Raw genomic sequence first — 27381 nt, forward strand, 5'->3', positions numbered from 1 at the left:
AATTGTACAGTATTGAGTGTTTTGCTTTCTCATTCAGAAAAATGAAAACAAATTCCTTGTCAGGGACACTATCAGGGGAGCTTATTATTTTATTGTCGTTAAATCGCTTTGCGTTGTTTCCTGGGAAGCGATTCGTAAATAAGTACAGTAAATAATAAAATTGGGTGGGGGAGGAGGAGGAGGAGGAGGAGGTTATTGCAAAATTAGCCGCCCAAATCCTGGACACGATTTACTCCCAAGTAACCCCCTTCTGAGTTCAAACGGGCTTAAAGGTCGGGCGGGAGAGAGGAAAATTTTCCTGCCCGCGATCGAAATCTTTTAACATCCGTGGAGGGGAAAGATAAGGGGCGAGACGTTTGCAGAAGCTGCCACCTCGAAGGGGTTAATGCAGCCTTCCCAGAATCCCGCGGGGTGGGCAAGATGGCCCCTTCCAGGAGCTCGTGGGGCTGCTCCTCGAGAGTAAGCCGCTTTTCCGCCCGCTAAACTGGAAGCCGCTGTGGTTGTTGCTGCCGCTCGATTGCCTAGAGATGGGTAAGGACTGCGTGCCTGCTCGGGAAACAGCCCTGAGATCGTTTAAAAGCTGAATTGGCATTGGGGTTTTTGGAAGGAACCGAACAGATTGTGTGTGTGCTTGTTGTTGTTTAGTCGTTTTGTCGTGTCCGACTCTTCGTGACCCCACGGACCAGAGCACGCCAGGCACCTCTGTCCTCCACTACCTCCCGCAGTTTGGTCAAACTCATGCTGGTAGCTTCGAGAACACTATCCAACCATCTTGTCCTCTGTTGTCCCTTTCTCCTTGTGCCCTCCATCTTTCCCAACATCAGGGTCTTTTCCAGAGAGTCTTCTCTTCTCATGAGGTGGCCAAAGTATTGGAGCCTCAGCTTCAGAATCTGTCTTTCCAGTGAGCACTCAGGGCTGATTTCCTTCATAATGCATAGGTTTGATCTTCTTGCAGTCCATGGGACTCTCAAGAGTCTCCTCCCGCACCATAATTCAAAAGCATCAATTCTTCGGCGATCAGCCTTCTTTATGGTCCAGCCCTCACTTCCATACACCACTACTGGGAAAACCATAGCTTTAACTATACGGACCTTTGTTGGCAAGGTGATGTCTCTGCGTTTTAAGATGCTGTCTAGGTTTGTCATTGCTTTTCTCCCAAGAAGCAGGCGTCTTTTAATTGTGTGTGCTTACCCCAGTTGTTACTATTGTCTGTTTGATTTTTTTACCCACCCTTCCCCTTATGTCCTAGAATGGTCCACAACAATTTGACATAATTCCTGCTCCGCAGTTGTGAGAATTTGATCTTTTAGTGTGGCAGCACCTGTCCTTCCCTGCCCTTTGACATCAGACAGGTCCCTTCCCTGTACCCTTTTCAGCACCTGCAGAAACCTTGTTTTTAGCCTACCCAATGTTTAGAAAGTTTATGCGAGGTTTAATCTGTTTTTAGTTTTGGTAATTTTACTATTTTATCTTTTTTGTAAACAGCTTTGAGGGTCTGGTTTGTTTTTTACCATCAAGCTGTACTGTATATAAATTTTATGAAATAAACAATAAGTAAAGGTAAAGGGACCCCTGACCGTTAGGTCCAGTTGTGGCCGACTCTGGGGTTGCGGCGCTCATCTCGCTTTATTGGCCAAGGGAGCTGGCGTACATGTGCCCAGCATGACTAAGCTGCTTCTGGCGAACCAGAGCAGCACACGGAAATGCCGTTTACCTTCCTGCTGGAGCGATACCTACTTATCTACTTGACGTGCTTTTGAACTGCTAGGTTAGCAGGAGCTGGGAACGAACAACAGGAGCTCACCCCATCACGGGAATTCGAACTGCCGACCTTCTGATCGGCAAGTCCTAGGCTCTGTGGTTTAACCCACAGTGCCACCTGCGTCCGTAAACAATAAGTAGATAACATTAAAATAGTTAGAAACAATAATCACATGAATATTGATGTAGAAAATAGGGGGGAACTCTGTTGCAACAGAAAAATAAAGAACCGCCTTGCTTTCACTGCATCCTGCCTCCATCTATCCATCTCTGACCCATCATGGACTCAGGGGACTCAGTCCCTTGGGGAGTTGGGCAGCAAGAGCCAACTCCCTATTTTCTGTATCAATATATTATTGCAAACTGCTTAGACTGCAAACTGCAGTCTGTTTTGCAAACTGCAAACTGTTTTGTTTTTCACAATCAAGTAGCATATACATTTTGTTAAAGAGAGAAGAATAGTGTGGGTCCTAAAATACTGTACACCTCAAGTGTCAAAGTCTGGGGGAAGAGGTTTGTGTTTCGCCGTGATCCTGAACAGGACAGGCCCACTGCATTTTTGCTTTCTTCCAGATATGACCATGGAGACGTGGGGCAGCCTCTATGCTCACCTGGCCTTCTTGTGGCTGAACAGATTCTACTTGTACTCTGGAGCGGTGTTTGGGATCAGCCTTTGGCTCTGCATCCAGTTTGTCAGTAAGACCAAAAAACAGGTACTTTCCCCCCACTGTTCCAGCTTCATTGGTGTTCTTGGTGACCTCTCCTGAAGAAGGGGCCTAGCGCATGGTGGCTGCTAAAGAACCTGTATTATTAGCACTATTCAGTATATATATTTATTTATTAACGATTTTGGTTTGCATAGAAGTTACAGTATAACCCCTTTGATCCTGATACAGTATGTAGCTACCAAATATTGCAGGAAATGACTTTGCTACCTTCCATAAATAAATTGGCAGCAACATCCATTTAAAATTAAAAGTTATTAAGTTAGTACAATCCGCACATACATATCTAGATTGGGGATATCGAATGAAGAACATACAATGATAATCAAAGAACAAGTAAGTAAAAAATAAATATTTTGTCAGTTTAATGTAAACATTTATTAAATTCTCAGTATCTCATGCATTCCAAATTGTTGCATACTGTGGTTTGTGTGTGCAGGGAGGTATTATTTCATTATTTGTATTATACATATGTGTCAGAGACTGCCTCCAGGTCCCAGCTCACAGAGGACCAACGCTAGCCGGTAGTAATGTACAAAAGTCTTTATTGAAGTACAGTTTCCATTTTCAAGCCGCAGCGCGCAGCTCTACGTCTAGAAGCTAGACCGGCGAAGCTCCATCTGAGTCTCCACCCCCTGTACACCAGTTTAAGACTCTAACCTTACTCCACCTCTTACGTCTCTCCTTTCTCCTCTGGGTCCTACTACCCCCCGGGGTCCCTTCCTTCCTGGACTCTTCTGACGCTGACCCCCCTGACTCTTCTCCCTCCTTTCGGTGGGCTTTAGGACCTGGCTCCCTATCCGGGCTGCCAACTGCGCCGCCCTCTTGTACATTTGAACTTGGCGCGTGCGCCCAGTCTCCGACCTTCCTTTTGACCGTTTCCTCGCTCTCCGATGGAGGCGTGGCCAATCCTGACTCATGTCCTCCCGCTGGCGGTGAGCCGCCTGATCCCGATACCTGGGACTCCTCCCCCCTACTGCGCTTTGGTGGAGAAGCTGGTCCTGATTTCCAACTGCTGCTCTCTGAGTCCCCTCTGGCCCCTCCTTCCTGGGGTGTCCCCCTTGGCAACCCCCTTGCTCTGACCACGGGAGCCCCTTTCTGTGAATCCTCCGATTCGCTGGAGAGACTCAGAGACCTCGGACCGCTGTCATCGCTAACATTTCCTTCGGATTCCTCCCCCTCGCTCTCTATTTCCTCCCTTTCCTGTGCCTCTGCTCCTGAGCCCCTGACAATATGTAATAAAATTAAGCCAAACTTTGACTTAATTAATTTCAACTTTGTTGAAAGACTATGTAAGCTGCAGAGGTATAAATTCAAAGTGAAAATGTGGGTCCCATGTTGCAGCCTGGGAGTCAGTGATGTGTCTTGGGTCTGGACTGGTTGAAGATGGTTGAAGACTGATGCTTTAGGACTCCTGCAGTTTTATATTTCTTATTTTGCAGAATAGAAATCAGCACAGAAAATCAAGCCTTCCCCAAATTGCTACAGAAGGCCTTGCAGGAGAGCAGAAAGGCCCCAGCACTGACAAAGCCCATGTCACCGGGGTGAAGATTTTTTTTGGTTCTCAGACTGGAACAGCAAAGGTCAGTGCTGTGATAAAACCAGTGAGATTAAAATGTGAGTCTTCTCCTTTTGGTGGGTGGGTGTGGTGGTCGCTGTTATTGTTCGGGGGAAGGCACTCTGTTTGTGCTCAGAGGAACTTAATTCATTTCTTCATTTCTCCTTTGAAATAAAAATTTGAAATTCCTCTGATTTAGACCATGGAACCCCTTGCAACCATAGATCACAAGTTCAAATCCCCACTTGTCCATGAAGCTCAATAGGTGATGCTTTGGGACCAGTCACTGCCTCTTGGCCTAACTTACCTCACAGGGTTGTTGTGGGGATTAACCATGAATGCCACCTTGAGCTCCTTGGAGAAAAAGGTGGAGAATAAGTGCAATAAATAAATACAATAAAAAAGTGTTTACTGAAGACACATATACGCACTGCTGTGCTACAAATATCAAAGCAGTTTACAGCAATACAAACATAAACACACAGAAACACACTATTTAGAAGCCACCTTATTCTTGCAGCTGTGATTCGTTTAAAACTGTTTTTAATTTTGTATTTTCAATTGTTGCAACCTATCCCAGGACCTTCAGGTAAGAAATTGAATAAATATTGTTATAATTATTTTCTTTTTCTCCTTGCAGAGATTTGCGTCAATACTTGCTGAGGCTGTTGCCTCCCTTAACTTGCCTGCTGAAGTCATCAACATGAAGGACTATGACCCCGAAGACTGTCTAGGAGATGAGGTTGGTCGTTCTGCTTCTCATTTTCTTTGGTGGGGGCCAGCATGGAGGCACCTCAGGCATTGCCAGCTCTTTCCCTTAACTAGGCTCTTATGCTGTTAACAGCTGTGTGGCAGGGGAAAGTTCCAGAAGTGCAACTTTTCCTGCCGGGTAGATGCAGTGTTGGATAAGCAGCTTTCGAGGACAAAGTGTATCTGTAGAAGCCGTTTTCAATGTCCCATCTGTAGGAAGCATGTATGGACTCCTCTTAGGAGTTGGCAACCTTCAAAGCTGATTCACACATGCATGGGCCTCAGAAAATGGGGAAACCTGATGAAACTCGCTTTCACCAACTCTATCTTAATAGCATACCGTATTTTTCGCTCTATAAGACGTACTTTTTCCCTCCTAAAAGGTAAGGGCAAATGTGTGTGCATCTTATGGATTGAATGCAGGCTGCGCAGCTATCGCGGAAGCCAGAACAGCAAGAAGGATTGCTGCACAGCAATCCTTCTTGCTGTTCTGGCTTCAGGGATAGCCACACAAAGTCTCTTCAACAACATTTGATTCAGAATATTTTTTTCCCTTGTTTTCCTCTAAAAACTAGGTGTGTCTTATGGTTGGGTGCGTCTTATAGAGTGAAAAATATGGTATATTGCAGGGGTGCGCAAAAGTGTATATGTTTATAACATGAGGAACCTCTGGCCTGGAATGGGGCCTTGAATGGCTTGCCTGGATAGTATATTGTTCGTATGTTAGAAGGGTTGCAGTGTAGTCTACGCTACACTGCTCAATTTTGCTTCTGACCACACCCACTCTTTTCGTTGGTTCCCGCCCGCCACTGAAGCGCTTGATGAATCAGGCCAATGAGGGCCCATCTAGTCTAGCATCCTCCTTTCAAAGTGGCCAATCAGGCACCAGCGGGAAACACCATAAGAAGGATCTGCGTGCAAGAGCACTTCCTGCAGCTGGTATTCAGAAAGCATTGCTGCCTCCAACTGGGGAGGCATTGCATAGCTTTTGTTATGGATAGTAGCCCTTGATAGCCCTCTCCTCCATGTCTAATCCTGTTTTAAAGCCATCCAAGCTGGTGGCCATCAGTGCGTCCTGAGCAGGACTCTTGGGCTGAAAAGGATTCCCCTCTCCTGCTCTGGGCATTCAGAGATGCCACATACTGGTGACTACGGATCAATGGCCAGGAATGTACAAATTGAGTGATGATAACTCTTTAAACTTGCGAAGATTTACTGTGTAATTGATTTAAAAAACATTTCAATTGACTTAAAAAGGTACCCCTGATGAAATGGGTCAGCAGACAGAAAAACTTATATATATTTTAATGCAAGTACTTCTAAATCTGTAGCTAACAAGGGCTTTTGCCCTGTGTGCAAGAGAAGCAGAAGGGGTTCCTCTTCTGAGACAGCGTTTCCTGCAATGGATGTGTGCTTTGTTCAAATTTCACTTTAGAAGTCTTCACTTATTTTCTGAGGTGCAAATTTATGCAGATCTAACGGATTAATCACTTGGGAGAAAAGGTGCATTTTGCTTTAGAGGACTCACTTATTTTTCCGTCTGCCGTTTTATGCCGCTCTACTGTTTACCATATTTTTCGCCCTTTAGGACGCACTTTCCCCCCTCCAAAAATGAAGGGGAAATGTGTGTGCGTCCTATGGGGCGAATACAGGCTTTCGCTGAAGCCTGGAGAGCGAGAGGGGTCGGTGCGCACCGACCCCTCTCACTCTCCAGGCTTCAGGAAGCTCTGCGCAACCCTCGGGAGCCCGGCGCCAAGCCGCGCCGGCCTCCCAAAGGTTGCGCAGAGCTGCCTGCATTCCGAAGCCTCCGGCGCGCTGAAGAGCACGCCCGGGCTTCGCGCAGCTCTCCACAAGCCTGGGGAGACTGGCGTGGCTCCCTAGGCTTGCGGATAGCAGGCTGTTCTGGGGGCTGGGGTTGGGGGAAGCTCGGGCTTCCCCTGCGCCAGCCCCGTGCCTGGGGGGGAAATAATTTTTTTTCTTTATTTCCCCCCCCCCCAAAAAAAAACCTAGGTGCGTCCTATGGGGCGAAAAATACGGTAATTGGTTAGTGAACTAAAACATACAATTGATTAAACCCATACTCCATGCAGTTAATATTTCTTAGCAGTGATTTCTACATTGCATGGAGTTGGACTCAATGGCCTTTGGGATCCCTTCCAACTCTACAATTCTATGAGGGAGAGGCGTAAAAATAATAACAGAGAATTTTTTCCCCATTTGGTGGGAATCTCTCCAGACAAGCAGCAAGAACATCTGCGTCTTCTTAGTTGCCACTTACACAGATGGGAAGCCGACAGAGAATGCCGTGTGGTTCTGCAAGTGGCTAGAAGAAGCATCCAGTGACTTTCGAGTTGGCAAAACGTACCTGAAGGGCTTGAGATACGCCGTCTTTGGCCTGGGGAATTCTCTCTATGCTGATCACTACAACACTGTGAGTCCCTTTTGTCATTCCTGCTAGAATTGATACTGAGAGCTGGTGAGAAACTGAGATGCAGTGGGTGGGTGGGTCACAGAAGGACATCTAGTTTGACCCATTGCCCTCTGAGAGCAGATTCTGCTGCTATGTGAGGCTTCCTTGCACTTGATCCAGAAGCTGCCATTAGTGCAGAATGCTGCAGCACAATTGCTTACAGGAGTGAGGCCACCTCAGCATATATCACCTCTGCTCAGAGATCTGCGCTGCTTGCCACTTTGCTTCCAGGTCAAATTCAAGCTGTTACTATTAGTATTTTAAAGCCCTTTACAACTTGGGTCCAGTTTACCCAGGAGATCGTCCCCCTTATAGGCCCCCTTGACCACTTCGATTGGTGAAACTAGTTTTGCCACAGGTGCCACATAATACCCATTCCACATTTGGAAGAAATCCCTCTTTTTGTGCAGCAGCACCTGCACTTGGGAACTCCCTGCCTAATGATTTCAGGTAGGCGCCTTTGCTGTACTATTTTTGGCGCCTGCTAAAAGCATTCTTGTTTTTTTTACAATCGAGTGGTGTATGAATTTTATGAAATAAGTAATTAAATAGTCAATGAGAAACTGAGATGAGGGAGAGAGCTCAAGGGATCATCTGATCTGACCTGTTACCCTCAGAGAGCAAATCCTGCCCCTAAAGAATCTCCAGGGGATTTCTGCCCAATCTTCCCTTAAGAACTTGCAAGGAAGAGCATCCCATAATAGTCATCTTTGACTTGTTGCTGGACCGTCCTGGCTTTTTGGACAGACCTGGTGGTTTTTGAACTAACAGTAAGAGCCAGTGTGGTGTAGTGGTTAAGAGCGGTAGTCTCGTAATCTGGGGAACCGGGTTCGCCAGTCACACTTCTCTGAAGTCTCTCAGCCCCACTCACCTCACAGAGTGTTTGTTGTGGGGGAGGAAGGGAAAGGAGAATGTTAGCTGCTTTGAGACTCCTTAAAGGGAGTGAAAGGCGGGATATCAAATCCAAACTACTCCTCCTCCTCCTCTTCTTCTTCTTCTTCTTCTTCTTCTTCTTCTTCTTCTTCTAACACCATCCCACCACCTGCATTTGCTCTCACAATATATTTTGTTCTTTCCTTTAAATTGGGCGTATAGCAGGATTCCACCAGCGGGCCAGATCTTTAGCTCCCTACCCCCGGTAGGCTACTTTGACAAGGGTGGCAAGGTACATATTGATGGCTTTAGGACTCAATCACCTAAAGGTCTGCCTTCCCAAGGGCTGTAGCTCAGTGATAGAGCCCCTGCCAAGCATGCAGAAGGTCCCAGGTTCAATCCCCGGCAGCATCTCCTGGTAGGCCTGGGAATGTCCCCCTGTCTGAAACCTTGGAGAGCTGCTGCCAGTCAGTGCAGACAAAACTGAGCTAGACGAACGTCACGGTCTCACTCAGGCAGCTTCCTACGTTGCTTACGCCCAGGTCTCTTGTGTTTCCGCCGCAGGTGGGCAGGAGCGTGGACAAATGGCTGTGGATGCTGGGGGCCCGGCGGGTCCTCTCCTGCGCCCTGGGGGATGCCAATGTGGTGAAGAGCAAGCATGGGAGCCTGGAGGCTGACTTTGAGGCCTGGGAGGCCAAGTTCCTGGCCAGGCTCCAGGCCCTCCGCAGAGGGGAGAAGGCGGCCTGCAGAGGGGAGTGTAAGAAGGGCAAGTGCCGCTCCAAGAGGAAGGCTGGGCAGGAGACGTCGTTGGAGCAAGAGCAGAGGGTGAGTGGGACTGGGTGTGGACAGTGAGCCAACGGTGTGATGCTGCAGCACAAGGAGCTAATGTGAATCTAGGCTGCATCATGAGAAGTCCAGGGTCGAGATCAAGGAGGTCATCACGGTCTCTCAACCTTACCTGCCTCACAGGAGGCAGGTGGCGCTGTGGTCTAAACCACTGAGCCTCTTGGGCTTGCTGATCAGAAGGTTGGAGGTTCGAATCCCCGTGACGGGGTGAGCTCCCGTTACTTTGTCCCAGCTCCTTCCAACCTAGCAGTTCGAAAGCACACCAGTGCAAGTAGATAAATAGGTACCACTGTGGTGGGAAGGTAAACGGCGTTTCCCTGCGCTCTGGTTTCCGTAATGGTGTTCAGTTGCGCCAGAAGCAGTTTAGTCATGCTGGCCACATGACCTGGAAAACTGTCTGTGGACAAACACCGGCTCCCTTGGCCTGAAAGCGAGATGAGCGCCGCAACCCCATAGTTGCCTTTGACTGGACTTAACCATCCAGGGGTCCTTTACCTTTTTTTTTTTTACCTCACAGGATTGTTGTGGGGATTAAATGAGGAGTGAGGAGAACTATGTACAGTGGTACCCCGCAAGACGAACGCCTCGCAAGACGGAAAACCCGCTAGACGAAAGGGTTTTCCGTTTTGGAGGCGCTTCGCAAAACGAATTTCCCTATGCGCTTGCTTCGCAAGACGAAAGCCCATTGGGAAATCTCCGGGACAGCGGGGAAGCGCAGCGCGTCTTCCCCACTGTCCTCGGACCTCCTCCGAAGCCTGACGGCGGGGCGGAGAGACCTCTTCCCGCCGCCAGGCTTCGGAAGGATGCTCCGAAGCTAAAGAAGCTAAAGCAGCCTGCCGCGACCCTCTCCCGGCTGGAGAGGTGACGCGCGCCTATGGCAGGAGCCTCCATAGCCGAGCGTCACCTCTCCAGCCGGGAGAGCGCGCGCGGGGCTAAAGCAGCCCCCCGCGACCCTCTCCCAGGTGACGCGCGCCTATGGCAGGAGCCTCCATAGCCGAGCGTCACCTCTCCAGCCGGGAGAGCGCGCGCGGGGCTAAACCAGCCCCCCGCGACCCTCTCCCAGGTGACGCGGGCCTATGGCAGGAGCCTCCATAGGCGCGCGTCACCTATCCAGCCGGGAGAGCGCGCGCGGGGCTAAACCAGCCCCCCGCGACCCTCTCCCAGCTGGAGAAGTGACGCGCGCCTATGGCAGGAACCTCCATAGGCGCCCGTCACCTCTCCAGCCGGGAGAGCGCGCGCGGGGCTAAAGCAGCCCCCCGCGACCCTCTCCCAGGTGACGCGCGCCTATGGCAGGAGCCTCCATAGCCGAGCATCACCTCTCCAGCTGGGAGAGCACGCGCGTGGGGCTAAAGCAGCCCCCCGCGACCCTCTCCCAGGTGACGCGCGCCTATGGCAGGAGCCTCCATAGGTGCGCGTCACCTCTCCAACCGGGAGAGCGCGCGCGGGGCTAAAGAAACCCCCCGCGACCCTCTCCCGGCTGGAGATGTGACGCGCGCCTATGGCAGGAACCTCCATAGGCGCCCGTCACCTCTCCAGCCGGGAGAGCGCGCGCGGGGCTAAACCAGCCCCCCGCGACCCTCTCCCGGCTGGAGAAGTGACGCGCGCCTATGGCAGGAGCCTCCATAGGCGCCCGTCACCTCTCCAGCCGGGAGAGCGTGCGCGGGGCTAAAGCAGCCCCCCGCGACCCTCTCCCAGGTGACGCGCGCCTATGGCAGGAGCCTCCATAGCCGAGCGTCACCTCTCCAGCCGGGAGAGCGCGTGCGGGGCTAAAGAAGCCATAGCCCCGCAACCCTCTCCCAGCTGGAGAAGTGACGCGTGACTATGGCAGCAGCCTCTGAAGGATGCACCGAAGCCTGGCGTGTGGGGGGGGGGCGGAGAGACCTTTTCCCCGCGCCACCCTTCGGATGGCTGTCCTGAAGACTTGGGGTGGGAGAAGGGTTTTCCTTCCCACCGCCAACATTCAGAATGCTGTTCTTATTGTTGATTGTGGGGTGGGGAAAAACCCTCCTCCCACGCAAGCCCCGGGAACAGAGGGAAAGTGCTGCGCGCCTTCCCCTCTGTTCCCGTACCTGTGCTGAAGGCTTGCGGTGGGGAGAAAAGCCCTTCTCCGCACTGCCAGCCTGGCAAGCGGTTTCCCTAGGAACGCATTAATTGATTTTCAATGCATTCCTATGGGAAACCGTGCTTCGCAAGACGAAAAACTCGCAAGAAGAAAAAACTTGCGGAACGAATTAATTTCGTCTTGCGAGGCACCACTGTATTCCACCTAGAGCTCATTGGAGGAGCGAAAGGTGGGATATAAATGTAAATATAAAGAAATAAATCCAGCCTAATGGCCTTTTGTGGGGGTGGGTGGGTGGGTGGAGGAGAGCAGGGTGTTTTGGGGCTTTGTGGCATTTGCAAGCCCTCTTTTGTTTTCACAGGCGGAGGTGGTGGAGGAGGAGCTTTTTGAGACCACAAGTGAAGAGGATTCTGGCAATGAAGAGGGAGAGGGTGTGAACCGGATGGTGGATGTGGAAGACCTGGGCAGAGTCATGGGCCACATGAAGAAAGCCCAGGTAATGGTGAACTCTTATTTTCAGCCCTGTGGCAGTGGGTTCTCATTGGTTCATTTATTCATTTATAAAAATACTTGTATACAGCTGTTCCTAAATTATTATTAGTATTTGTTAAATTTTAATACTGTCCTACATCCAAAGATCACAGGTGGTTTACAACTTAAGAACACAAAATTCATAATATAATAAAGAATAAGCCCCCCCCCCCCGGCACACTTAAAAGAACATAGATTGTTTAACAGTCAAAGGTTTGGTTGAAGAGGTATGAGTTTGCCTGGCACCTAAGATATGTGATGAAGGCTCCAAGCAAGCTTCCTTGGGGAGAGCATTCTACAAATGGGGAGCCACCGCAGAAAAGGCCCGTTCTCATGTTTCCACCCTCCAGAACTCCTGAGAAAGGGCCTCAGATGACAATCACAGGGTCTAAGTCGGGCTTGGAAATCCCTAACGCCTCTAATCCTAGACTAATGGTACAACACAGTTTGGCAGATTCCGGTATCAGAAAAATAATCTGACAAGTTCAAAGTGATGAGAAGTGTGGCGGTTTTCATGCAATTTGATATGGTTTTATTGTTTACACTAATAACGAAGCATGTGGTAGAAAGGTTGTATCCAGTATATGGTATGGTTTGGCTCCTATAAGTTGTTCTCCTTGGTACCAATGAAGATCCGATAAATAAATATCACACTTCCATTTTTGGGGATGGAAAGAGTTAGTAGTGCAGAAAGCAAGAAAGCAGGCCCCAACACTTTGACATATCCCTGGGCTTGCCAACCTTTTGAGGGCCGCTTGGTAAATTTGGAATTCTGATAAAGGGCCCTGGGCACCAGTCACAAAATGGCTGTTGTGAGAGTGGGGTATATCACAAAATGGCTGCCTATAAGAAGGGTGTTGACAAGCTGGAACGTGTGCCGAGGAGGGTGACCCAGATGATCAAGGGTTTGGAAACTAAGCTTTATGAGGAACGGTTGAAGGAGTTGTGTATGCTTAGCCTGGAGAAGAGAAGACTGAGAGGAGATGCGGTAGCCATCTTCAGTTTTCTAAAGGGCTGTCTCATGGAAGATGGAACAAGCTTGTTTTCTCCTTCTCCGGAGGGTAGGACCCAAACCAATGGATTCAAATTGCAGGAAAAGACATTCTGACTAAACATTGGGCAGAACTTTCTGAGGGTAAGAGCTGTCTGACAGTGGAACGGGCTCCCTTTGATGGCGGTGGACTCTCCTGCGTTGGGGGGGCTTCAATCAGAGGTTGGATGGCTTTTTGTCAGGGATTCTCTAGCTCTGATTCCTGCATTGCAGAGGGTTGGACTAGATGACCCTTGGCATTCTATTCCAATTCTACAGTTCCATAACACAGAAAAGCCTCTCCTGATGCAGCAGGGTTCTTATGGAGAGCTGCAGACGTACCTTCATCCTTCCGCTCTAGGACCAACGCTAAAGAGAATGTTTGTGCCTTCCCTGAATTTGATGGAGCTGGTGATCTGTTTGTTCTGTTGCTCATTAACACTCTGTTGCTTCTGCTAATGAAGAAAGTGAGGCCTAGCTTTGCCATCCCTCTGCAGAGAGAGCGTGAGCTTGACCAAGAGGTCGAGAAGACGGGGCGGCTCCAGCGGAGAGGGGAGGATGCCTTGAGAGAGATGATCACGCCAGCTTTGCGGGATGCCCTCACGAAACAAGGTGATGTGGACTGCAAGGAGGCCCAAGGGGCAGGAGACTCCAGGGTGCAAGGAGACCCGGGGGGGAGTGCATCTGTCCTAGGCTGAGAAGCTTGCCGCCTGTCCTTGGCCTGCCTGGGCTAGAAAAATGGACATGATTGGCAGGAAAAAGCTGGGTGTGATTGGCAGGAATTGTCTCCAGGTTCTCCAGTCTCAGTTTCCCTCTCCTGATCAGCAGCCCTTGAACCTAAGGGGAGCTCTGCTGCATCAAACCATCCAGCCCTGCATTCTGTTATGGCCAAACTAGATGCCCTCAGGGAAGCCCACTGGGTAAAAGGTAAAGGGACCCCTGACCATAAGGTCCAGTTGAGGCCGACTCTGGGGTTGCGGCGTTCATCTCGCTTTATTGGCCGAGGGAGCCGGCGTACAGCTTCTGGGTCATGTGGCCAGCATGACTAAGCCACTTCTGGCGAACCAGAGCAGCACACGGAAATGCCGTTTACCTTCCTGTCGGAGCGGTACCTATTTATCTACTAGCACTTTTGACGTGCTTTCGAACTGTTAGGTTGGCAGGAGCGGGGTCCGAGCAACAGGAGCTCACCCCGTCGCGGGGATTCGAACCACTGACCTTCTGATCGGAAAGCCCTAGGCTCTGTGGTTTAACCCACAGCGCCTAAGCAGGCACAAATGCAGTTGTGGCATCTTGCCCCTGTTGGTAAAAGGTGCTTGAAAACGGATCCTTTCAAGGCACACGCCCTTTTCTGTTCTGGTTGTTGTATCTCTGTTTTCTTAAGCAACTGTGCCAACCTCAGGAAAGTGAGGTTGGATATTTGCAAATATATTGTGAGTTTGAGAGCTTCCATCCTAATAAATAATAATAATAATATTAATGATTTTAATATTTGTACCCTGCCCATCTGATTGGGTTGCCTCGGCCACTCTGGGCATCTTCCAACAAATATAAAAACATGATAAAACACTGCACATTAGAAAGCTTCCCTATACAGGGCTGCTTTCAGAAGTCTTCTAAAGGTTGCTCATCTCCTTGACATCTGATGGAAGGGTGTTCCAAAGAGGGTGGGTGCCACTACCGAGAAGGCTCTCTGCCTGGTTCACTGTAGCTTCACTTCTCGCAGTGAAGATCCTCAGAGGAGGACCTCAGTGTTTGGGCTGAACGATGGGGGTGGAGACGTTTCCTCAGGTATAATTTGACATTCCAGGGGTCACTTGGCAGGGTTAGGGTTAGGTGCTGCTGTTGCTGCCGATTCTCACACCCTCTGACACTGGTTCCCTTATGAGCAGCCTTCAGGGTGGAGCACATGCTGGTGAATTTTTCCTTTGTACGCGATGCTCGTTTCTTCACATTCACCCAGCCCTCTCTGTTCTCCATCCAGGCAAGCAAATAGGCATTTCCAGAGTTCAAGGACCTGTTTCCAGCCAGGCTAAAACACGGGAGGAGGGTTGGTGCAGGCTCCTTTAGCCATGTGTTTCTGCTAGATCTCCTTACGCTCAAGAAAACAAACAAATCCCTCTTCTGATTTCAGGCTACAAGTTGATCGGGAGCCACTCTGGAGTGAAGCTCTGTCGGTGGACAAAGGTATTTAATGTCCTTCCCTGGGTGGATTCTTGAATCAGTGAAGAGGAATGTCTGTGGCCCTCCAGACCACTTTGGCACGGCCAAGTGGCCAGGAATGGCAGGAGCTGTGATCCATAGATGCTCCCTTCCATTGTGCCCACCTTTTTAAGAGATGTCTTTCCTCTTCCGCAAAGGCCTCCTATAAATAATCTCTGCTAGTTGGATGTGATTTGATTCCAGCGCATTTTTAGCTTTGGGGATTTTTTCCTAACCGCATTGCTTTCTATTGGCCTCCCACCAGTCGATGCTCCGTGGGAGAGGCGGCTGTTACAAGCACACCTTCTATGGCATTGAGAGCCACCGCTGCCTGGAGACCACGCCAAGCTTGGCTTGCGCCAACAAGTGCGTCTTCTGCTGGAGGTGAGAAACTGGGTAGGGGTTGGGGACACAAACCAAAGCCCGCCCCATCCCCCCGGTCCAGTCCAGCATCCTCTTTTCCTGCAGTGACCAACAAGTTGTCTCTGGGAAATCTGCAAGCCAGGCAAAACTGCATCGTCCTTCCCCTGTGGTTCACCTTTTGAGTACCTTTTGAGCTGGAGATAGACTGCTCCTGTACAGGGAGGTTTGCATTTAGCTGCCATTGCTGGTGGCCCTAGCTAGGCCACTCCTCTTATGATGGTATCTTTTCCTTTTTGGGGAACAACTCAAAAATGGGTTTTTGTGGCTGCAGAGTCACCATTTGTAAAATTTCCTGTATTGGCAGCCAACTGGTTTTCAATGGGTGGCCAAGTTTTATATGAGAGAGAGAGGATGCGAGCGACTCCCCTTTGAAGAAAGGCTGCAGCGTTTGGGACTTTTTAGTTAGAGGAAAGGCAAGTAAGAAGCAATGTGACAGAGACGTATAAAATTATGCACGGCATGGAGAACGTAGATAGAGGAAAGTTTTTCATCCTCTCTCATAGCACTAGAACTTGTGGACATCCAGTGGAGCTGGATATTGGGAGATTCAGGGCAGATAAAAGAAATCCATTCTTCATGCAGCACAGAGTTAAACCATGGAACTCACTGCCACAGGAGGTCACCAACCTAAATGGTTTGAAAAAGGATTGGACAAATTAATGCAGGAGGAGAAGGCTATCAATGACTCCTAGCCACAATGGCTTTGCTCTGCCTTCATATTAATACTTCCGAATACCTGTTGCCAGAAACGACAGGAGCAGAGAGTGCTTTTGCACTTGAATTCTCCTTGCAGGTTCCCCACAGGCATCTGGTTGGCCACTGTAAGAACAGGATGCTGGGCTAGGTGGGCCGTTGGCCTGATCCAGCAGGTCTCTTATGAATCTGTGGCCACATTCACACTATAGCTAGAAAGCACTATGATGCCACTTAAAACTGTCTTGGCTTCCCCCCAAAATCCCGATAGCAGTAGTTTGTTAAGGGTGCTGAGAGATATTAGGAGGTCCAATATTCCCTGCACACAGCTACAGTTCCCAGAATTGTTTAACCATCCCTTTTCACAGGGAAGCCTGGAATTGTAGTTCCGGAAGGGGAATCTCTCCCAACAACTCTCGGCATCCTTAATAACTACAGCTCCCAGAATTCTTTGGGGGAAGCCATGACTGCTTAAAGTGGTATCATAGCGCTATGTGAATGTGGCCTAAATCTTGCTGTCCACTAATGAGGACAGAATGCTGAAAACTTGCTTTGATTAATTAAGGCTTTTCTTATGAATGGAAGGAGGGGTGCCTTATATGCGTGGGAGGTAGATTTGTACAATCTATTCACAGTGACTATGGTGTAGTGTATATTTAATTTGTATTAAATTATTTTCAGGCACCACACAAACCCTGTGGGCACGGAGTGGCGGTGGAAAATGGACCCTCCCGAAATGATCTTGCAGGAGGCCATTGAGAACCATCAGAGCCTGATCAAGCAATTCAAAGGTACCCCAGGGGCTGCCTGTGCTCTTGCTCAGTGCCTTGCAATCCCAAGGCAGCATCTCCAAGCAGGAGTGGGAGAAACTGCCAGTAGGCCATGTTCGTGTTGACATGCAGTGGGTTGCAAGGCCAGCTGGCTAGCCCCAGTTGGGTCGCTCCCATCCAGCCATCCCACTGCAAAGACCCATCGGCCTCTGTTCCGACATAAATCAGTGACCTGGGCTTCACTGTTACTATTAGCAGATCGAACTGCGCACACAAAATAGGTGTGAGGCTTATGAAAGCATACTACAACTACAGATTTATTAATCATAAATCAGGACAAAGAAACATGTTGTCTCTCTCTTCGTCTTCTCAGAGAGACAGAGAAAAAGCTATACACACAACGGAAGCTCCCATCAAGCTGTGCTGGAATGTAAACAGACATGTGACACGCAACAGTTCCACACGTCTGCTCCTTAAGGTGGAATGGAAATCTCAGCAGTTTGAAATTCCCCAAGCGCCTGGCGCGTTTTGCTACTGGCGCAGATCCACATGGAGATTTCTGGGTGCCAGGTTCTTACTCCTCCCTCCCACCCAGTTGTCAGCTTCTTTCTCCCAGTCCCTCAGTGGGTGGAGCTATTTAGGCGACATCTGCGCAAGCCCACAGAGACCCCTCTTCTCCTCCGTTTTGCAGGCGTCCCGGGCGTGAGGAACGACCGTTTTGAAGAAGGGATGGAACCCAAGCACTGTGCCCTGTCGCTTGTTGGGGAGCCAATCATGTACCCCGAAATCAACCGTTTCCTAAAGCTGCTCCATCGCAAGAACATTTCAAGCTTCCTAGTTACAAATGCACAGTTCCCAGAGGAAATCAGGTGAGGCCTGGAAGAGAAGTTGCTTTTCTCGTTATCCGTCCATCTACCGTATTTTTCACCCTATAGGGCGCGCCGGCCCATAGGGTGCACCTAGGTTTTTTTTTGGGGGGGGGAATAAAGAAAAAAAAATTATTTTCCCCCCAGGCGCGGGGCTGGGGCGGGGGAAGCCCGAGCTTCCCCTGACCCCAGCTCCCAGAACAGGCTGCTATCCGCAAGCCTAGGGAGCCTGGCAGGAACTCCCGCGGGCTCCCCAGGCTTGCGGATAGCTTCCTGAAGCCTGGAGAGCGAGAGGGGTCGGTGTGCACCGACCCCTCTCACTCTCCAGGCTTCAGCGAAAGCCTGCATTCGCCCCATAGGACGCACACACATTTCCCCTTCATTTTTGGAGGGGGGAAAGTGAATCCTATAGGGCGAAAAATACGGTATTTCCCATGGTTTTTCCTCCCAAGAGCTCAAGATGGCATGTGGGGTTCTCTGCCTCCCCGTTTCACCCTCACAGCAGCCCTGTGAGGTAGCTTAGGCTGAGAGACCAGAATAATTGGGAAAAGGTTCAGAAAAGGGCAGCCAGAGGGATCAAGGAGATGCAGTGACCCTTATGAAGAAAGGTTGCAGCGTCTGGGACTTTTTAGTTTAGAGAAAAGGTGAGCAAAAGGTGACATGATACGAGTTTATAAAAGGCATGCATTGCATGGAGGAAGTGGATAGAGAAAAGATTTTCTCCCTCTCTCCTAACACTGTGTTGGAAGATTCGGGACAGGAAGAAAGGACTTCAGGAGGGGAGGTTGATCTTGTGCTCAAATCCTGCGTGGGAAGTTTCCAATTGAGGCATCTGGTCAACCACTGTGAAAACAGGATGCTGGACATAATAATAATAATAATAATAATAATAATAATAATAATAATAATAATAATAATAATAATAATTTATTATTTATACCCTGCCCATCTGACTGGGTTTCCCCAGCCACTCTGGGCGGCTCCCTACAGAATGATGATGATGATGATGATGAAAAAGCCATAAAACATCAAACATTAAAAACTTCCCTAAACAGGGCTGCCTTCAGATCTCTTCTAAAAGTCAGATAGTTGTTTATTTTCTTGACATCTGATGGGAGGGCATTCCACAGGGTGGGCGCCACCACCGAGAAGGCCCTCTGCTATTGGCCTGATCCTGCAGGGTTTTTCTTATGTTCTCATGCCTTGCTGAAATGTTTCCTTGACCTCTGACAATTTCTCTTCCTTCCCTGGATATGTCCAGGAACCTTAGACTTATTGTATGTGTGGAATGTAGCTTACTGTACGAAGCATCCATCACTCCACCTGCTTTTTGCTGCAGGCATGTGGCCCCCAGCAAGTTAATCAGGAGGGCATGTGGCCCTTGGGTTAGAAAAGGGTTCCCTGGCCCTGCTTTAGACTAGCTCTTTTTCCTTTGCGAGGGAGGAGGAAATGTATCTTGATTTTTCTTCGGCTGCAGCGTTCTAAACTCTCTTGGGACCTTCCCCCCCCCTTCCCTTCCCCTCCTGCCGAAAAGGAGCCTCGAACCTGTGACGCAGCTCTATGTCAGCGTCGACGCAGGCACCAGAGACAGCTTGAAGAAGATCGACAGGCCTCTCTTCAAGGATTTCTGGCAGAGGTTTCTGGACAGCTTGCAAGCCCTGGCAGAAAAGGTACCCTGTTCAATTGTTGTCATTCCCTCCCACCCTCCGTTGCTGCAATAAGGTAAGTTAAAAGTTGTGACCAAGCTGAAGGCATTTCAGCTTGATTCTCTAGGCCAAAAGCTCAGGTTTTATTACTATTATTATTATTATCAAATTATTTTTATTCGTTTTCCTTCAATAATACAAACAGCAATAAACAACAAATACTAACCTAAATTAAACAACATAAACTAGCCTAAATTTCCATTACAATCTTTCAAAAAACTGCAACATCTTATTAATGTCTCTATTGTATACGCATGTTCACCTCCCTCCCTCCCGATTTCGGGTATTATTATTATTATTATTATTATTATTATTATTATTAAATGATTATGTATTTTTATCCCACCTTTCTCCCAGGGTGGCTCAAACGAGTTAAAAGCAGCACGGATACAACAGAAAAAGCTGAAAACACATAAAAGTCACTCATTAAAGAGTAATTAAACGCTAATAGGATTAAGACAATATATATATAAAAAATAATACATAGTGAAAACAGCACAGGCTTATTAAAAGCCCTTTCTTTAAAAAAAAACAGCCAGTCCACAAAGGCCTGTCGGAATAAAACAGTCTTCACTTGCCATCAGCAGGACAAGAAGGGAGCCAGTCTAGCCTCTCTAGGAGGGAGTTGCAAAGTCTGGGAGCAGCCACTGAGAAGGCCCTGCCCCGCATCCCCACCAAGCATGCCTGTGAGGGTGGCAGGATTGAGAGAAGGGTCTTCACCAAAGACCTCAGAGCCTGGGCAGGTTCATATGGAAGAATATGGTCTTTCAGATAGCCCCTCCACCTCTCTGTGTCAGGCCTGGTACAATATTTCATATTTGCTAGCACTGCCTTTTTAGATCACAGGGCAGGCATAGGCAAACTCTGGCACTCCAGATGTTTGGGACTACAATTCCCATCATCCCTGACCACTGGTCCTGTTAGCTAGGGATGATGGGAATTGTAGTCCCAAACATCTGGAGTTTGCCTATGCCTACGCCAGGATGACTAGGGATTCACCCCTCCTCCCAATTCTTATTTATGTTCAATTTTGTTTATTTAAATGTTTATCAGCTACACTCTCATATAAAACATCACAATTCTATTAATGTACCCTTAACAAACTTATCATTCCCATAATTATCTGTGGGAAGCCATGAGTGTCTAAGTGCATGGTGTTAGTGTTACCTTAGTCTCCCTCTCTCACTTTGTGGCCTCTTCCACTGTGTGTGACCGAAAAGCTCACTATCTGCAGCTTTCGAAATGTGGTCAGATAACGGAATTTCTTTAGTGCAAACAGTTTTGATCAGGGCTATGCAGTCCTGACTGTCACCTTCTTTTTGTTGTTGATGTGGCGCAATTTAATTTGAACCCACTTCCTTTTCCCCCTATCAGCAACAGCGCACTGTCTATCGGCTCACGCTGGTGAAAGCCTGGAACGTGGAGGAACTGAAGGCCTACTCTGACTTGGTGTCTCTTGGCAAACCGGATTTTATCGAGGTTAAAGTGAGTTGTTGATCATCAGGGTGGCATCGTCCTTCTCATAACAGACTTCACCATCACCTCCACTCTCCCTGGGTGCAAATCCAGCCTACCAAAACAATGAAAGTTTGCACAGCTAACACTTTGAAGGGATGGTTTGCATGGGCCTGGATCCAAAAATCACACCAAAATACCCAAAGGGCAGGTTGGGTTTGGCTGCTCTTGTTTGCACTTCAGACCTGCCTTTGCAAAAATAGTTTGTGGGTTTGTGGAGGGGAGAGGGGGATCTGTCACTGCTGGCAGAGTGGAGTCTCCCTGTCCAACAGCAGTATGGCTGACTTGCTTGTTCCTGGGCTCAAGGGATGGGAGAGGGCTGTTACCTTTGTGTCCCTGCTTATGGCCTTCCCCGAGGCATCTGGTTGGCTGTTCTGCTGGGCTTAATGGGCCTTTGGTCAAGGCTTCCCCCAGAGAATTCTGGGAGCCGTAGTTTGCTACTGCAATGCGCTCTTTGAAGGTGACTCGGAAACTCCAATTAATCCAGAATGCAGCAGCTAGACTGGTGACTGGGGGCGGCCGCCGAGATCATATAACACCGGTCCTGAAAGATCTTCATTGGCTCCCAGTACGTTTCTGAGCACAATTCAAAGTGTTGGTGCTGACCTTTAAAGCCCTAAACGGCCTCGGTCCTGTATACACCTGGAGCGTTTCCACCCTCAACATTGAGCCCGGACACTGAGGTCCAGCGCTGAGGGCCTTCTGGCGGTTTCCTTGCTGCGAGAAGTGAGGTTACAGGGAACCAGGCAGAGGGGCTTCTCAGTAGTGGCGCCCGCCCTGTGGAACACCCTCCCAGGAGATGTCAAGGCAATAAAAAACTATTTAACTTTTAAAAGACAAGGCCCTGTTTAGGGAAGTTTTTAATGTCTGATGCTGTATTGTTTTTAATATTCGGTTGGAAGCCGCCCAGAGTGGTTGGGGAAACCCAGCCAGATGGGTGGCGTATAAATAGTAAAGGTAAAGCTACCCCTGCCCGTACGGGCCAGTCTTGCCAGACTCTAGGGTTGTGTGCCCATCTCACTTAAGAGGCCGGGGGCCAGTGCTGTCCGGAGACACTTCCGGGTCACGTGGCCAGCGTGACAAAGCTGCATCTGGCGAGCCAGCGCAGCACACGGAAACGCCGTTTACCTTCCCGCCAGTAAGCAGTCCCTATTTATCTACTTGCACCCGGGGGTGCTTTCGAACTGCTAGGTTGGCAGGCGCTGGGACCAAGCAACGGGAGCGCACCCCGCCGCGGGGATTCTTTTTTTAAATTTTTAAATTTTTATTTTTTAATAATATTATTAATTTAATAATTTAATTTAATATTTAATTTATATTTAATTTATAATTTATATTATATATAATATAATATAATATAATATAATATAATATAATATAATATAATTAATATAATTAATATAATTAATATAATTAATATAATTAATATAATATAATAATAATAATATAATAATAATAATAATAATAATAATAATTATTATTATTATTATTATTATTATTATTATTATTATTATTATTATTATTATTGGGGCCCAGAACAACAATTCCTAGAGTGGTTTAACAGTCGATCCTTGTCCCCAGTGAACTCATGGAATTGTAGCTCTCTGAGGCGCCTCCTAACTCTCAGTGCTCTTCACAAACTACAGCTCCCAGAATTCTCTGCGGCAGGGGGTGGGGAGCCAGGGCTATTTAAAGTGGTATTGTAGTGCTTTAAACGTGTAGTGTGAATGTGTCCCCTGTTCTCCAGCCAAGCCCAAACAAGGAGGATTTGATGCTGGGCTGGTGAGAGGTGTGGCCTGGGAAGAGTGGGTGTAGTGGACCACTTGTGTCCCGGACTGGTTGGACACGGAGGAATGGTGGGAAGAACCAGGGAAGAAGGCTCAAAGCCTGGGGAGTGGTGGTGGGACAATGATGAGTGGCCAGAGGGAAAAGCCTAGGAGAAGGAAGTGTCAAAAGCTGAAGAGGGAACATGGTTTAATGAGGAGGGAGAAAGAATCTGTGGCAGAGCGAAGCCCAGACTGCTGAAGCAGGGGAGGAGGGAGGCCAAGAGGCAGCGAGGAGTCCGGCTGGTGCAGACTCCTAGGTATCTCCCCCTTCTTCTGCGACAAGCTCTGCCCCCCTCCTGATCTCCCAGAATCATAAGAGGCATGAAGAGGGCGGAGGATAGTTTGGCTTCACACAAGTGCAGTCTCTGATTGCTAGGAAAAAGCCCTGGAGAGGTGGGAACTTAGACGGCTGTTGGGAGATGGGGATTTTGAGTCTTGGCAACTGATCCATGAGACAAGGTCTACAGGGATGAGCTGCTGTGCTCATTAGGCCTGGCACTCTACCAAGCCTGTGTAGATGGTGTTCTTGCTAATAAAGAGAAGTCCAACATGGAACGATGTGATTTAGTGCTGGCTCGCATGTGACCCCCAGACCAGTTTCCCTATCCCTTCCTCTACAGACCTGAAACGTTTCCCTCTTTCTCTGACAGGGTGTGACCTACTGTGGAGAAAGCTCAGCCAGCAACCTCACCATGGCCAACATCCCGTGGCACGAGGAGGTGGGGCACTTTGTCCAGGAGCTGGTCGACCTTCTCCCGGACTACGAAATCGCCTGCGAGCATGAGCACTCCAACTGCCTCCTGATTGCCCACAAGAAGGTAGGTGGATCCTTATTTTACCACCATTGATTTGAACTCTCGACCTCAAGTTTCTGATCCTTAAGCTTGCAAAGATGTCTTCAGCTTGTAATTTTTTTGTTTGCTCGCTGTTTTTCAGTCGTAACACAGTTCAAAATGCTTCATGGCAGTGACAGTAAATCAATATTTACACACACAAAACCAAACATCTCACCAATTAAAACAATATTGTAAAAACTACAGCAGATGCAAACGTCGGAAAAATGGTAATCAAACAATGGCACAAATAGTGTTTAGAAAATGGTCAGGTGTAGTCATGGGGGAAAGGAACTGATAAGTCTTTATTTACCTCTCCAAGGAAGGGAGAGAACGTCTCACCCTGACCTTGATCAAAATCATCAAGGGGAACTCTGGTGTACCCCAACCTGGGCAATATAATTTTGAATCAGATAATGGAATTCTGTAGCACACACAGTTTTGATCAGGACTTTGCATTCATCATCTTTTTGCTGTTGATGTGGCAGAGTTTAATTTGAACCCTCAAGCTTGTGCCAGCTGAGCTTGCTGTCTCTGATTTGATCTTTTGTTCTTTGTCCCGTTGTTGTTTTTTTAATTAAAAAAAAAACAAATTTCCTGGAGGGGGATGATCAATGGTTCATGGGTGTGTGTGTCTCCCTTTCCTTTTGCAGTTCAAGATCAGCGGGGAGTGGCACACCTGGATCAACTATGATCGCTTTCAGGACCTCTTTCGTCAGTACGAGCAGAGCGGGGGAGCCAAGACATTCACCTCGGCTGACTATGTTGCCCCGACTCCTCAGTGGGCTGTCTTTGGGGCAAAGGAAAGGGGCTTTGACCCAACGGACACCCGATTCCAACGGAAGAACAAAGCCAAGGACATCTCAGGGTGTTGACACTCTCAAAACAGCAACAGCCAGAACTCCTTTTAGAGCCACAGTCTATAGACAAGCCTTCACCTTCCAGTTGATTTAGACTACAACTCTCATCATGCTGGCTGGGGGATGATGGGAATTGTAGTCTCGAGAACGCCAGGTTGGTTTAAGATCATTTCAGGGAGATTTTAGCATTTACATTAGCCTCGGAAACCTTTGCAAGGAGGTCTTTGATAACCACCAGACAAATCTGAGGCGGGTTCTCATCTTCTGCTCTATTCACTGATGAGCAAAGTGCTTTCGAAGAAGCAGGCAAGAGCAATTTGTCATTTTTGAGCAAAAGGTAACCCTGAAAACTTTGTGCCTCTCACCCCTCCCCAAGCGGGGGCAATAACTGCACCTCGTTCTGTTTGCAGTCCTGGAAAACCCAGTGCTGCCTTTTTGCCTTCTCACTTGATCCCTTTGGTGTGGTCAGATTCCTGCCACATAGTCAGTGGTTTCGTGGGTTTCTGTGTGCGAAATTCGCAATCCTAAACATTGCCCAGTTGCATTTCCACAGGTGATTTTCTCCAAGTTTTATACATCACTGTGGGATGGAGGGGAGGTAGGAAGATCACAGACCCCACCAAAATGACCCTTGGTGCTTCATTCTTCCAGATTGTGGATGGTGGAGTTTGTCCCAAAGGGGGCTTGGGCGTCTCTCCAGACCGGGGCCCTGCAGGAACATGAGGGAACAGTGTTTCTGGTGTCACGCCTGAAGCAAGAAGCCAAGCCCTTGAATTCTACGCTGTCTTTGGGGTCTCTGTTCTTTGGGTAACCTGGCTCAGCTCTCAGGAAACGGAAAACAAAGTTGCCTTAAATTTGGGTGCTGGCAGCTTATCAAAGGTCTGTCTCGCTTAACTGGATTCTGCCACACTTGATCTGGTTTAACCACCACAGTGTGCTTACACTAAGGCAACGTTCACCCCTTACATTTAGAGCAGCCCTACATACAGAGCCATCTGATATCGCTTTAAACTAGCCATGGCTTCCCGCAAAGCATTCTGGGAGCTGTTGTTTGTGAAGGGTCCTGAGAGTCCTTAGGAGACTCTTGTTTCCCCTTAGAGAGCTATAATTTGCAGAGTCCCCAGGGAAGGGGGAATTGACCATTAAACAAGCTCTAGGATGGAAAGCCTCAACACCCTTAATGAACTACAGCTCCCAGAATTATTTGGGGGAGGGAAAAGCCATGACTGTTTAAAATGCTTTAAATATATGGTGTCAATGTGCTCTCAGTCTGTTGCTCCACTTGGAATTCTGGACATTGTAGTTTTGGGTGATCCTCTGCAGAAGCTTTCCACAGGACTCGTTTCTGGCTCCCATAGGGAGGGAGCTTGCTTCTGTCTGTGTTTCAGACAAGCACCGCCTGAGCAGGGATAAAAACGCTTTCCTGTGCTTCTGGTAGACGAGATGGATTTTGGAACATTTCTTTGTTAATAGAGGTCATTATATATTTCCTCATACAGAATTGTAATTGGCTGCACAGATTTCCCAATAAGTTGCCTTAGGCTGTGCTGCATTAATGTGAAATTCCCCTTTTGGCTGAAGAGATCAAATTTCTGTGGCTACAACCATAGGACCCTCATGTGTGGGTCAGGGAATGTTTTTGAAACATTTGCTTCAGTTGCTCAGGCACTGGAAGAGGCAGGCAAGGCGAAGCTCCTTGCTTGTTCTGCCAGGGGATGGCGCTACCACAGGAAATGTTTGGACTCTGGGCCTGATTTGTCCCACCAGGCCTCTCCATTTACCCTATGAGGCCATTCCGGATGAGCCACACCCATATGACGTTAGGAAATGATACGGCTCCCTGCTGAAGGCGGGATTTGTAGGTACTACCCATCAGCAGATCATCTGTTCCTTTGCTTGTGAGGTTTGATTTCAAACCACTCAGACAAAGTAAAATGAGCCGCCTGACACCCTTGAAGGGGTGGCTGAATCCAGTTCCTGGGGCTGCAGTAAAAACTATTAACCCACCTCTGGCTTATTACTCTCCCAAATCTGAATACATTTCTGTCTAGGAATTGTGCCATGCGAGAAATGAATTTTCTGCAGCAATGCCATGTTTTGGGGTCCCCTTCTGGGCCTTGTCCTCTGTTATCTACCACTGTTTGATTTTATTACACTGGTCTTTTAAAAATAGATATTGCGTTACAATTTCCCAACCTTGTGAGGTAGGTTGGGCTGAGAGGCAGTGACTGGCCCCTCACAGTCACCCCCAATGAGCTTCATGGAAGAGTGGGAGCCCTGCTCTCCCAGCAAGAGAGAAACTCTTGTTTTACCAGTTCAGAAATCCCAGCGTTCATCCATGCTGTTTGGAATGTGATGGGTATAATCGACAACCCGGATTTCTTCAATAAAAAGGCTGTTCTTTACCCAGCGGGAAGGATATAGCACTCCCCAGGGTCCAATTAAGTTGTTAAAAATTACGCATTTGGCCTTTCCATTTTTTATCTGCCTTTAGCTAAAGCTAACTTTTGATATTGCTGTTGTGGTAAAATGATAAAACCTTTACAAGCTAAGATAAAAGAGGCCCAAATGCTGCTGCCTCTTCTGTGGTTCCTCTCATTCCAAAGGCGTTCAGTTGGGAAATATTCTTTGCAGGGGTGGCATGCCAGGATTTTGGCAGCAAAATGTGCAAAGTTTCAAGAAAGGGTCTTTTGTGCTAGGGTGCGGTTCATACTGAAGGCGCATACGTACACTGACATTTTCAAAAAGAAAACGGACAGGAAACGGCCTTATCTATATGGCGAGAAGTGTTTCCTGACAGATAAACGCACAAGCCCTCTTTACATTCCTGAAATGTCTTAGAGCTCACTGTTTTCAAGCGAGTGGGTCGACGGGGAATCTGAGTCTGCTTCACAGCTGCAATTCCAAACATATTCAGAAATGAATAAGCTTTTTTTTGGGGGGGGGGGGAGACACTCGACAAAGGTGTATAAAATTATACATGGTGTATAAAATTCTGGGCCATCCAAGGAAGCTGAAGATTCAGATCTGACACAGGTAGTTACCCTTTTCACCCAGGTACATGTGCAGAATTTGCTCCCA

At 48.3% G+C, this 27381-nt stretch overlaps 1 protein-coding gene across 3 annotated transcripts; it reads left to right on the forward strand.

Moving 5' to 3' along the window:
* The first annotated feature begins 389 nt into the window (after nucleotides 1–389).
* LOC114585394 (S-adenosyl-L-methionine-dependent tRNA 4-demethylwyosine synthase TYW1-like) lies at nucleotides 390–26873 on the forward strand. 3 transcript variants are annotated; one of them, XM_077919690.1, is made up of 16 exons: nucleotides 390–531; nucleotides 2335–2474; nucleotides 3929–4069; nucleotides 4685–4786; nucleotides 7031–7225; nucleotides 8702–8962; nucleotides 11407–11541; nucleotides 13071–13218; nucleotides 14741–14793; nucleotides 15074–15192; nucleotides 16606–16715; nucleotides 17386–17563; nucleotides 19095–19230; nucleotides 20641–20751; nucleotides 23258–23425; nucleotides 24094–26873. In XM_077919690.1, exons 1-16 carry the CDS (start codon nucleotides 528–530, stop codon nucleotides 24313–24315), a joined length of 2223 nt encoding a protein of 740 aa, XP_077775816.1. In that variant the 5' UTR covers nucleotides 390–527; the 3' UTR covers nucleotides 24316–26873. The 3 variants fall into 3 exon arrangements, with proteins under 3 accessions (XP_077775816.1, XP_028563834.2, XP_077775818.1); XM_028708001.2 differs by having other exon boundaries at nucleotides 391–531; nucleotides 2308–2474; nucleotides 13104–13218; XM_077919692.1 differs by having other exon boundaries at nucleotides 399–531; nucleotides 2308–2474.
* The last annotated feature ends 508 nt before the right edge of the window (nucleotides 26874–27381 follow it).

Source organism: Podarcis muralis, chromosome 15, assembly GCF_964188315.1.
Source record: "Podarcis muralis chromosome 15, rPodMur119.hap1.1, whole genome shotgun sequence".
NCBI lineage: Eukaryota > Metazoa > Chordata > Lepidosauria > Squamata > Lacertidae > Podarcis > Podarcis muralis.